This window comes from Tenrec ecaudatus, chromosome 6 (genome assembly GCF_050624435.1).
Source record: "Tenrec ecaudatus isolate mTenEca1 chromosome 6, mTenEca1.hap1, whole genome shotgun sequence".
Taxonomy (NCBI): domain Eukaryota; kingdom Metazoa; phylum Chordata; class Mammalia; order Afrosoricida; family Tenrecidae; genus Tenrec; species Tenrec ecaudatus.
In genome coordinates this window covers 120,504,219-120,517,469 of record NC_134535.1, presented here as the reverse complement: position 1 = coordinate 120,517,469, position 13,251 = coordinate 120,504,219, and the positions used below count along the sequence as shown (strand labels likewise).

Sequence of the window (13,251 nt, the reverse complement as noted above, 5' to 3'; positions counted from 1 at the left end):
CAACCAGAGACTTCTTGGGAAAAGAGCGGATGCGGCTTACAGCTTCTCACAGCTGCCCACTACTGCACTGTGTAGACACATGATCACTTGCATAGCCCGTCTCCTACAGGTAACCATGCCAATGACTGGTCACTTCTCAGCTCGGGGCCGCAGGTTATAAGATCATCTGAAAGTACGCCTGCAAGCAGGTGATCCTGAGCACACTCTGTTCACAGTCTCACTTGATAGGCACTAACTGCTGGATCTTTGACAAAGAAGGAGTGTGTCCACTTTCCCGATCACTCTGGGTAAAACTGTAAGAAACTGTCACTGTGTCTCTCTTTAGGGACCCTGGCAGATTCCTGGGTTCTCACGGAAGTGTGCTCATGGAGATCTAGGGTCTTCAATGGGCAAACCAAGTCTTTGACTTGAGACGGCTAAGGCTCATCAGCCTTTAATCGGAAGAGGGATCGCAAGCATGCTCATTCTTTGAGTTAAGTCACGCTGCAAACAGGTTGTTGGGTGAGATAGAAAGCTCCGTTTTCATGGTCAGAGCTCTGGCCTTCAGAGATAGCCTCAACAGGCTGCCTGGCTTGTGACAGTAAGTACAGTATTGCTTCTAGGGTTGGCGGACGTATGTGCACAGGTTGATTCCAAAAAAAAACATGTTTAGACATGTCTAAGTGGTCTGTGGAGTTCTCCCAGTCATACACTTGTCTTCGTCTCATTAGGTTGCCTTCAAAAAATGTTCCAGTCAAAACAGTGGCTTCTGAGGTGACCCGCCGAGAGGTCAGCTCAGTAGGTTATGGCTGCTGTCCATTGGGAACCAGAGAGGGTGGCCTTGATAGATTGTCTGAAAAGACACAAGGGGATCACAGGGGATTATTGGAAAGTTCTCAGAGAATGAAAACTGCATTTATCAGAAAAGTTGAATGGAGTCTTCTTTTTAAAAAGAAATTTCATCATCGTGCACCAGTGTAGCAAGGGTTTCCCTCTAAGAGTTTGATTGGGAAACTGCTGTTGTACGGGCTGTAACCCCGAGCATGCCTCTTCCGACTTGCCTTGTGCCTCAAACTCAAAAAAACATTGAAAAGAAACAGGATTGAAGTCCCTTCAGGGGGATGCCCAATCTGCGAAGTGTTGTGACATGGCGTAAATGGAAGGATTAGAGACGGACACACGCCTTCAATGTGTACAGACCTAGATTGGGAAGGGGTGGGGTGTGTCAAAAGACAGGAGCGTCACACTTTGATTTTTCTCTAGTAACGGGTCCTGTGATTTTCTAGCTCTGCTTCCTGGCTCAGCCTCCTATGTGCTGGTCTTCTCGTCCTCAACCCAACCCCTGAGCTACCTCTGCGACTGAGCTGGGTGCACATAGGATGCTGTGCTTGCTCAGATGTCACCAGCTAGAGAGTTCAAGAAGCAGGGGTGTGGGTATTTCGGAGATTGCCCATCCATCCTTCTTATGTAAATTTACCCCTACCTGTCTCAGCACTGGGTAGGTCTGGGAAGGCAGGAATAATGTGCTACTAGATCTTCTTTCAAATACAAGGTTATCTTCCTGGGAACTAGGGCTCCTCTTCATGCTTCGAGCAGGTTTGGGCACAGCCTGGGTCCCGAATTCCCTGTTCGCACAGTGGCATGGTTGTGGAGGGAGGGGGCACAGCTCCGAAATCTGACGGGAGTCTGTGTTCCAATCCCCAGACTTGGCCACTCAACCTTGAGTATGTAAGTTCCTTCTTTGTGCTTCAGTGTTGTCACCTATAAGATAGGAAGAGGGGGTGGTGTCACTGGCTTAGGACACACATGCTGAATCCCCATGGTTGTTACTATTGTCATTAATAGCAACCAGTCGTGGCGATAGAGACTGTCAACCTTTGATTGAGATAGATAAATCAGTAACGCTGAAAAACCACTAGAAGAGGGACCGAGTGAGAAAAAGATCAATTGAAGCAAGTTTGGCTTCACGCTCTCTATAAGTCACTAGTTGGTTGTTCATGGAATGTTTGCCCACTGAGCGCGTGTTGTGGTGGGAAAGGAATCCCGGGTACGGGCTCTTCAACTCTTGTAAGCAGTGCAAACGGCCCACTGCCTGCTGGGAAGGAAGGTGCGGCTACCCGGGGTCCACACTGCCTCCGCTGTTGGCTGCCCTAAAGAACCGCCGTGCAGTGCCTTTCCTTAAATGCACAGGGGTCCCTGACGATCTTTCCCTCCCCTCCACAGATAACTGTGTGCAGCGGACCACCAGGACATCCGTGGAGAATGTACACCACAACCCGCCCACCATTGAACTCTTGCACCGGCCCAGGTCACCCATCACGACAAACCACCGGCCTTCTCCTGACCCCGAGCAGCGGCCCCTCCGGTCCCCCCTGGACAACATGATCCGCCGCCTCTCCCCGGCCGAGAGGGCCCAGGGGCCGCGGCTCCACTCGGAGAACAACCACCAGGAGTCCTACCCACTGTCTGTGTCTCCCATGGAGAATAACCACTGCCCACCATCCTCGGAGTCCCACCAGAAGCCATCGAGCCCCCGGCAGGAGAGCACACGCGTGATCCAGCTGATGCCCAGCCCCATCATGCACCCCCTGATCCTGAACCCCCGACACTCCATGGATTTCAAGCAGTCCAGGCTCTCCGAGGACGGGCTGCATAGGGAAGGGAAACCCATCAACCTCTCGCACCGGGAAGACCTGGCCTACATGAACCACATCATGGTCTCTGTGTCCCCGCCCGAGGAGCACACCATGCCCATTGGGAGAATAGCAGGTGAGTGCCCGCCGTGCCACCTCAGCACCAGGGGTTTGCTCTCACCATTGCCCTTGTTCCCTGTCACCGAGGCAGCTCACAGCTGATGCCACTGCTGTGTTTCTGGGGTTTCGCAGCCGTGCGTTTTATGGAATGCCACCACCAGGTCATTCTGACATAGCTCCTCTGAGTGTGGTCAAATGCCAGCCTTTAGCTCCCAGCTGAGCGCAACCATTGACAAGGCTCTCTGCTCTCTGGCTCTCTCTCTCCTCTCTTTCTTTCTCTCTCTCTCTCTCTCCTTGTGACTAGCCTCACACTGGTCCCAATTAGGGGCCTCCCAGGCTCAGTGAGGGCAAGTGGAGGCTTCTGCCTGGATGAGGGAAATCCCTAATGGGGTGGTTAATGAGCCACTGGGATGGGGTAGTTAATGAGCCTCAGAAATGTTAAGAAACAAATGTCCGATGTCTAGCTGACAAGGAGAGTCACATCAGAATCGAGGCTAAGTGACAACATTGAAAATAAAAGGTTTATGAGCGTGTTAATGGCCCCATCCTGAAGTTCCCAGCAGCTAATTAATGGCCAGCCCCAGCAGAAAGAGCCTTTGTCTCAGACTTGGGGCCTGAAATCCCATCCCCTGGGCAGTAACTCAGCGGAGCCTTCACCTTGGAAGGTGGTCAGAGGAGAAAACAGGCTTGGTGGTATTGGAGGCAGGTGTTGCTGCATCACCCGGACAAAGGAAGCGGAAACTGCTCTTACCTGCTTCCTCCTGTGTGTGAGGAGAAACTCCAATTTGCTTAGCTGAAGCACGAAATTAGACCCAGTGAACCAAACTGCACACTGCATAGCTGCTTGTCTGTTCATAATTTGCATGGTGCCATCCCTCCAGAAGGCGTAGAGCTCACTTTTTTCCCCCTAGAGCATCTGTCCACTCCAGGCATCCTCAAACCTCGGCCGTGGGCCACATGCGGCCCGCCGAGGACATTCATCCAGCCCACTGGGTGTTTTTGCCCTGTTTGTTTTTTTACTTCAAAATTAAGATATGTGCAGGGTGCATAGGAATTTGTTCATAGTTTATTTTAAAAACTAAAGTCTGGCCCTCCAATGGGTCTGTGGGACAGTGAACTGGCCCCCTGTTTTAAAAGTTTGAAGACTCCTGGTCCACTCAGTGACCATGTGTTGAGCACCTACTGTATCTTGATGAGTGCACTCGGAAGTACAGGCTCAGGATGGATTGGACCCACAGTCCTTTTCCTCCAGGAATTTAATGTCTGGAAGGAGAGACAGATGCTCAGAACACTAGCTGAGATCGAAGCAGGATGAGCTAAGGCTCACCTCCCATAGTTGAATGCAGAATCTTCCAGTGAGCACTTACTGTGTGCCAGGGGCAGAAAGTGTGGTGGGAGCAGAGCAGACAGAAGGTCCGTTTGTTTGGACCCAGGGAACTGAGGGTGGCTTTTCAGGGGAGGTCGTGCAGCGTAAAGCTGATGGAGGGGGTGCCATCAATGGTGGCCTTGAGGACATGCCAGGCTGGTGAGGCAGCGGAGGCTGAGGCCTGTGCAGAGAACGGTAACAAGCACCCTGCTGCATGCATGAGCTGAGAGTCCAGCCCACCAGGAGCGCCAGGCAATGCCAGTGACGACACAGCGGCAGGTGCTCCCACTTCACCAACCCCGAGACACACACACACACACACACACACACACACACACACACACGGTGTTTCACAGCACAGCGAAACCTGGCCGTGAGCACCCTTAGGTTGATGAGACCTGATACTAGTTGCTCTCATTTTCTAAATGTCTCTAGAACAGAAATACCATAAATGAGCAGCTTTAAGGAACAGAAATTAAATGTCTTACCTTTGGGGAGGGTAGAGCTCACCCATTCAGCGCACCTGCTCCCCCAGGCAGGCGACCTTGGGGTGTAAGGCTATAAGCATTGGGCCTTTACCCCAAAGATCAGTAGTTCAGACCTGCCAGCCCCTCTTTGGGAGGAAGATGAGGTTGTTTGCACTGAAACGGTTTTCAGCCCCTGGCTGAACTTTGTGGAGCATTTCTGTCCTGTCGTAGAGGACCTGTATGAGGAGGCCTTGTCTCCTTCACAGTGGGTGTGTCTCGACAGGAAGGTTCTCTTTCTTTTCCTCTCACACTCACCTGACTGGGGGCTCTGGGAAACCAATCATGTCTTGACTCACTGGCCCTTTATAATTTAAATAATCTGATTCTAAATTTTTCCCTGGCCTCAAGAGCACCTCCAAAGCTGTCTTCATTTTATTGTGATTTTTTAAATTACATCAGGGAATGCAGAATTGGGAAAATAAAATGGCAAAGAAATGTGATTTATACTTTTTTAATGAAATAATATATATCTGGGCTTCACTTACATGATCCCGCAGGGATAGGGCAGGGCAACGGGTGGAACATACATAAAATAAGATGAGCTGTGAACTGATAGTTGTACACCTGGGTAATGTGGGCGGGCATATTATTGTCCTCTCTCCTTTTACAGATCTATTAGAATTTATTTTAAGAAGGAAATCCCTGTAAAGGGAGAACAAGGGGAAAAGAGGTGAATAACTTAGAAGTAAAGTGCTCAGGCAAAGCTCTTTATTAGCTGAATCCCCACCTACCCAGGATAAGCATGGAAAGAGCCTGGGTCCCTCTATTGCTGTGAATCATAAAGCGCGATCTCTCCAGTTCTCCAGCCGAGAACCTCCCCGTCTTGTTTCCTGCGTGGTGCGTAGAGCAGTGCTGGACATTTTTGCAGCTACTGTTCACTAGCTTGTGGTTCTCTAGTCCTGCTAAATGCATTTTAGGTGGAAGGGGAAACTGGACCCCAGAGAGGAGCCCTTTTGCACAAGGTCAGACAGGGTGGTCCCATGCTGGGTCCTCAGGGGAAACCTTGCTGCCGTGCTGGCCACTGTCCATAGTGCTGCCCTCATGAACCCAGCTGCCAGTGCTCGGATTTCCTGTCATGGTTTCCTCTGTGACTCCTCTGCCTTCTCCACATACTCCTTGGGAACTGAAGCTAAGTCCAAAAAATCCAGAGAGTCAAGCCATTTGGACGTACGCAGTTTATGCAAAGCAAAACCCATCATGATCTGCTGACTTGTGGCGACCCTGTAGGACAGAGGGGAACCTTGCACATAGGAACTAAAGGGAGGAAGGGTTCCTGCATATCTTTAGGCCTGGTTGTTGTTCGCTGCCATCAGGGTGGCCTCCCAGCCCAACAGCATCAGTCTGTTGGGATCCCCAGGGTTTTCGTTAGCTAAATTCCATAACTAGATTGCCAAGCCTTTCTTCCTAGTCTACCATGGTCTGGAAACTCACCATAACCTGTATTGTATCCAAGCAACACAGGGTCCTCCACGGACAGAATCAAACCTGGGTCCCCCGAGGGAAAGGTGAGAATTCTGACTCTGAACCTGCCCTCTCTTTAGGCAGCAGGAAGTCAAATATGCTCTTAAAATAAGCCCAGGACCCAGATCATTTGTGGAGCTATATGAGGAAGCTCTGGTGACATGGTGGGTTACATGTTGAGCTGCGAATTGTAAGGTTGGAAGCTCAAACCCACCAGCTACTCTCCAAGGGAGAAAGATGAGGCTCTCTGCTCCTATGAAAATTTACAGTCTTGGAAATCCCAAGGGGCAGTTCTGCTCTGGCCTTGTAGGATCGATGACATTGGTTTTTGTTTTGTTTTAAGTGAACTCTTTCAATATGACCCAAACCAAACCCACTGCCACTGTCTGGTGGCTCTAAACGGGGTTCCCAAGTCTTTGTAAATCTTTACAGGAGCAGACAATCTCAACTGTCTCCCTTGGAGAACAGTGACTGGTGGGCTTGAACTGCCCACCCTGAGGTCAGCATTTACCCTACAGCACCACTGGGGTTCCTTTTCAATATGTCAGTGTCCCTTAGAACTGTTATTATTACTGCTTAAAGGCATATCAAAATCTCCAAGAGCATTTTCTAACTAGTTTAACTGAAAGCATTGGTTCTCTTGGGGGTGAGATGATGGCCCTGCATTGGAAAGTCCCTTCCAGCTCTGTAATTCTGTGATTGAACACTTAGCCTTGGCTCTGTCACCCTCTGTGTTTGTCTGGGTACGTTAGAGAAACAAATTCACAGAAACTCATATGTATAAGAGAGAGTTTTATATAAAGGGTAAGTACACATCAAGAAAACATCCTAAACCAGTGCTGCCTAAGCCTACAAGTCCAACATTAGCCTGTATGTCCGACACCAATCCACAGAGTCCTCCTCCATCTCACAAAACACACACAATGAAGCCGACTGCAGGGGGAAAGCTGAGTCAGTGAATGTGTAAGTATCTCAGCGCTGGCAGGGTTCTCCACATGACTGCTCCAGCACCCAGGGCTGCATTGGGGTAGTTCCACGTGGCTTCTCCTTGGGAATGTCTTGCAGGAAGTCAGCCTTGCCAGCTGAAGCAGGGAACTGCTAAGGCAGCTGCACCCTGGTGCGACAATCAGAGAGCAAGAGACCTGAGAACTAGAAAGGCAAGGCTCACTGAGTCATTTATCTCTCTGCCCTTCAGTTACTCCCACAGGTGCTTATCAGCCAGGTTGGCACAATACATCTTAACTATTTCACCCTCCAAAGAGCATGCATCACAATCCCAGGCTCCCCATTTGATTTGTCACACCCTTACCTGTCTTGCCCAGCCTTGTGGGTGTGGTTTTGGATGACCCAGTTTCAGGTAAAATCGATCCTGCTTACTGGAGGTCAAATCCATTGGGTAATTTCCATGTCCCAGGTAAAGTTCTGTCATTATTGGAGAGCCATAAAAATCTTTTAAATCTCTAGAAAGGAGCTGCTAGATAAGAACACTTGGTTCCTTCGAGCTTTTAGAATGTGCACAGCACAGAAACCAGTAGTGGAGCTGCAGCTTGTCACGCTAATGAATCCCATCCCTGGAGGGTGAGATGGGAAATGCTACTTCCCAACACGATTCAGAAAGCACCACCCTGCCGCTGTGGTTTGCTTGCTCGGGCACACGAGGATTGATGCACGTGGGTGCCTTCTGGGTTCAAGGTGCTGTAGCACGTTCTCAGGGGGCATTCAAGGAGATGCTAGGTGCACTCTCCATCCCCAGAGAGCCGGGCACAGTTTGTTATGAAAGTTCAGTAAGGGAGTGGCAAGTGGCTGAGAGGGACTCCTATTGAGTACTGTGGACAGTCTGCAGGGAGATCACGGGAGGCCGTTTGGAGGAAGGAGCTGACTTCTAGTTCACAGGAGAAAGGCCGGGTAATCTGCTTCCATAACATTCCAGTCCAGAAAACCCTGAAACATAGGGGGTCACCATGAATCAGAATCCGCTTGATGGCCAGAAGTTTGATGCATGCTTCAAATAGGAAGTCGTGGAAATTAGAATACAGCGCAAGGGCTCATTTCACAAAGAGAAAACTCCAGGGCAGAGCAGGAAAGATGAGACTATCAGCGGCTGTAAAGATTTCTCAAACACAACTGCCATTGAGTTGACTCGGATTCGCAGTGACCCTATAGGACAGAGTAAGCTATCTGCCCTTGTGGGTTTCTGAGACTGGAAATCGTTATGGGAGTACAGAGCCCCATGTTTCTCCTGAAGAGTGACTGATGGTTTCAAACGGCTAGCCTCGCAGTTAGCACCCCAATGTGTAATCCACAACCCCACCAGGGCTCCTTCCACAAAGATGTGAAGCCTCAGAAAGCCCCAATCAGCTCCTATGAGTCAGAATCAACTCAGTGGCAGTGGGTTCTCTTGGCAAGGCAGATCCTGGGCTTCTTCCAGGTCATTAAGAATCCATTTTCTTTCAAGTCTTTTTCACTTTTAAAAAATCTCTAAAATTGGGATGTACCTTACAATGAGGGACTGCCTAGCAATGTTATAACACTTCGTTTAGGCACTGACCATGTGACAAAACTAAAGTCAATACAGGAAATTTACTAGGTAGTTGACAGTATAAGTACAAACCACAAATTAGATCTATTTAAATACATTAGCGTCTGTTTAAAAGTATCGCCTTTCAAAGGATCAGGAGGACTTATTAAGAGTTTAACAAGTTAGAATGGCTAATGCTTATGGGAGAGAGTTCAGCGCATGCCGGAGTGAAACAAGATCTCTGGGTTCTGTTTTTTTACTTAACCTATATTATCTGTGACTGAGCAATTTGCTCCCTGTCTGTGCTTATTTTCCATTTATTACCCTCCATGAAGGATTGCTGGTGGCATGGCATAGGGGCGTACCTATTACTCTCCCAACATTTTTCTCAGCCCACAGAAGTGGTACTGGCTGGGTCCCCCTACGGTGTTTCAAAGCAGAGAGTAACCTGGCAGTGAGTGGTTGTAGGTTGATAGGGCGCACTACCAGTTATCTACCTTTTTGAATGCTGCTGTAACAGAAGGACCACAAGCAGTGACTCTGATGAACATAAACAGCTCAGGGGAAGGCGTTCTCTGTCGCTTTCTCCCCCTCCCCCTCTCTGCCCCGGGGGAAGATACGTGTCTCAGCTTCTGTAACCTGGCATTCTAGATTCCTTGATGATCTTCTAGGGGCTTCTATCTTCCCCCAAGCACGCTGCTTTTTCTGTGTGTCTAATCTGCTTTTTTTTCCTTACACAGCCCAAGCATGATTAGCTTTAAGATACACTCTATGATGATATGGCCTCATTGTCATAATCAAGACAGGCCTGCTCCCAATGAGACTCCATGCACAGGGTCAGGAGTTAGGAACACCAACACAGACCATGGGGGAGACACGATGCAACTCGTGGTATTAGGGATGGTGTGGACTTAGATAACTCAAAGGAGGAAGGGTCTTCTACAGATGATACTGGACAAGAGTCCCTTCTCAGCACACCTGTTACCTTCCAGCCTGTTCTTCAAGAACAGGAACTATGGGCCAGATTCTGGTGTATAAATCAAGTCTCTTGACCTGGAATACAACCCTATCTACTCCTTTACTGCCACCCGTGGCTGCTTTTGGAGCCCCAGTGACATCCCAAGGGATGCGTTGAACTATTAACCACAAGGTCAGTGGTTCAAACCCACCAGCTGCTCTGCAGGAGAACGATGAGGTTGTCTACTCCTGTAAAGATACAAGGTGTCGGAAATCCATGAGGCAGTTCTCCCCTTTGCTGTAGGGTCACTATGAGAAGTCCAGTCAGTTGCAGTGATTTGCTTTTGGTGACTGCTTTTGCAGTACAATGTTGAGCCATGTGCAGCTGAGAACATAAAAGGATCAGAGTCTAAAACGTTTACTATTTGGTCCTTTTCAGGAAAAAAAATGTTCCGCGCTTTGCTTTAGAAAGTTTGTGGTCCGTATTCTTGGGATCATTGGCATAATCCCGGATGTGGGAGTAGAGAACAACATTCTGCCCTGCAGGGACTGCAGTGCATTCTGGGTGATGAGGCGTGTGTGAGAGAGGCCCGGGGAAGACGCAGTCTCTTACTGGACTGCAAGCCACAGTTGCCAGCCGGTCCAGAGTAGTTGCAACCACATAATTAACATAAAGCGGATACAGCTAACTAAAAGGAATGGTTTCTTTGCATACTTGAATTATATGTTAATCGCACATTAGTTTTTCTTTAATAACTCATTTCTACCATCTGCCAATCATTGTTCTAGGTGTCTTTGCCTACCTAAGGCCACATTGCCCTTACCATATGTCATCCAATAAATGGAACTCATACTAAGTCTTAAAGAAAAAAATTTTTTTTTTTAATTTGGTGTTTCTATTGAAGCCGGGATACTAGATTTCTTATCTGGTTGTCCCTTCCTGGGCCTCCTCCAAACATCAGCTAGGGATGCCAGAAACGCGGGTAAATGGGGAATTCTGTTACAACCCATCAGTAGCTCCTCATGTGCCACACAAATGAAGGAACTCCAGAGCCCTGTGCAGGTTTGTTTATGCAAAGAGTGTGCCCACCCAAATAGAGAATCATCTGTTCTTCTTGTGTGTGTCTCATGGGTTTTGCTCAAGTGTCGGTATTTTCTTTGCAAACCTGACCGTCTTCCTGGTATGTGAAGATAACATATACTGTTGATGGATTGGTTCATTCCTAAAAACCTAACATAGTCTTGATGGCACTGAGTTGATTCTGACGCCCGGCAGCCCCACGTGTTGCAGCTCAGAACTACTCCGTTTGAGGCTTCCGACCAGTGTGAACCTGGCTCAGGCATGGCCAGCAGAGCAAACTGGAGCAGCCCCAAATGTTTTGCATTTGGGGGATCCTGGAACGCTAAGCAGAACAGGGAGAACTCAAAGGCTTAGAGTAGGAGACTTGGAAGAGGTGCAGTGAGCCCGTGCAGGAGGCTGATGTGTGATGCTGGATTACGAGCCGGGCTGTGGAAAGCAGCACACAGCACCCAGTCACAGCAGCAAAGCCGGCCCGTCGTTGAGCTGTGCACTATCTTTAACTCGGCCACACAGGACATGTGGTTGTCATGCCACACCGGGCCCTTGCTTCAAAAGAGGGAACCGTGAAGGTCCTAGCACGGATTTGACCCGTAATGTTTCCAGGTAGCATTCTGGTTCACCCACATGGTAACAATTCAGGGCCAACCAGGAGTCCTGGGGGCAGTGTGGGCTAAGTGTTGGATTTTTAACCCCGAACTTGACTGTTCAAACCCACCAGCCACTGCTCAGGAGAAAGATGAAGCTGTCTGCCCCCATAAGGATTTCACAGCCTTGGAAACCTTCTGTAGGGTCACTGTGGGTCAGAATCGATCTGATCACAGTGGGTTTAGGGTTTATTCTGGTCTGCTTTATCAGCCAGTCGTGAACTAGGATTAACTGGGTCAAAGCCGTGTGTGTGTGTGTGTGTGTGTGTGTGTGTGTGTGTGTGTGTAAATCTTATACCAAAGGAGATTGCCAGGCCTTTCTTCCACTGCAAATCATCAACCTTTAGGTCAGTAGCTGGTTATAAACTGCTACACAACCCAGAGACCTTTGGGTGACCCTAAACCCTCCCCCACATGCTACCCCTCCCCATAAAACTATTGGGTTTTTTGTTTTGTTTTTGCCACAAAACTCCTGTTATGCAGTTGATTCCAAGCCCTCTGGAGCTTGGAGGCAGAGTAGAGTGCCCGTGGGTTTCCAAGACGGCCACTCTTCTCCCAGAGCACAGCAGCCGGAGGTGCACAGCAGGTCAGGGTCTCTACACTTACAGCCTCTGTTATAACACTGCTTCACAACCTTTCATTTCCTTAAAGGCTGCCTTTGGGGAGATAGGTGTCTGCATTTCTCAAGGTTACATGTTTAGTAGAAACAAAAGACTGATCTCAGAGACCCTGAGTCTTCTGCGACGTTTATTTTCACCTGACTAGAAGAGTGTATTTTTCTCAGTTGGGGTTTATTGACGGGATAAGCAATGTACAGGGAACTGAAATCGTCAAGCCTCTCCTCTGAGATCCGATGGAGGAAACAGAACTTGGGAACTCGGGGCAGGGCAGAGGGGAGTAGCTGGAGGCCTGTCCTAGGTGGCTTTGGGGCCCAGGGGAGACACCCCATGTCCTGACTGGTGGCTTCTCCTCTCTCCTTCCTCCCGAGTGACCTCGAATGCTGACAGGATGGGGTTCAAATGAGGCCCAGGGACAGTCTCCTTTTTTTTCTCTCTGGTAAATGATCCTCAGGGGCCGCCTGAAGGGAAAAGAAGTCTGAAGGGATTACAAGGGCAGTAATGGGGGCTGGGAAGTGGGGGTGTCTCCTCCTTATGGAAGGTGATGGTGTGTGTGTGTGTGTGTGTGTGTGTGTGTGTGTGTGTGTGTGTGTGTGTATCCGTCCGTGTGTCCGTCCGTGCAAATACATCTGCAAATACTGTGTGGAAGTGTGGAATATGCCCAAGTTGTCGCCGGTTTTTTCGTGACGCACAAAGCACCTCTTCCTCTCCCACCTCGCCGGGATCCCTGCCGCCCCGCAGCTGCCCCTCGCTCCTGGCTCAGGGCTCTAATCACAGACCCGAGGGAGGGTCATTGGGGAGCCCTGGGGACCAGAAGAAACAGCCTGTGCTCTGATTCTGGGTTGGAATCCAGTTCTCCCTCTCCAAGAAATCCCAAACAGAAGCCATCACTGGCAGGTCGATTTCAACTCAGCGGCCCGATAGGGCAGAGCAGAACCTGCCCATAAGGTTTCCAACAATCACCTTTACCAAAGCAGACAGCCAACTCTTTCCTGCCCCAGAGTGGTTCAGAAGCCAAACTCAACTGCCGACTCATAGTGGCTCATCTGTCACGGGGCAGGGGAGAACGAACCTGTGGGTTCCCGAGAACTGTGCCTTTTAACAGGAGTAGAAAGCTTCATCTTTTTTCTTCAGAGCAGCTGGTGAACCAGGACACCCCACAGGGCACCTCCCTCTCCAGGAAGAGGTGTTTAATGCCCCTGAGGCCTGCTGCTTTCCTTATCGGTAACATGGGGAGCGACGATGGGCTTTTCTGGGCACTTGTGGGCATGGATGCGATGGCATGTGGGTGTAGGTGCAAGTTGCTCGGTTATGACCAGTTAGTGCCCCTCCCCTGCTCCCTGGTGTT

At 49.5% G+C, this 13,251-nt stretch overlaps 1 protein-coding gene across 5 annotated transcripts in view; it reads left to right on the top strand.

Annotated features, from left to right (window-relative positions):
- ETV6 (ETS variant transcription factor 6) overlaps positions 1-13,251 on the top strand; it is a 294,712-nt gene that overhangs the window by 260,314 nt on the left and 21,147 nt on the right. For all 5 annotated transcript variants that reach the window (XM_075552062.1, XM_075552061.1, XM_075552063.1 and 2 more), the window contains one exon: positions 2,203-2,748. In XM_075552062.1, coding sequence (XP_075408177.1) covers positions 2,203-2,748 — 546 coding nt within the window. The remainder of the gene's footprint in view (positions 1-2,202; positions 2,749-13,251) is intronic.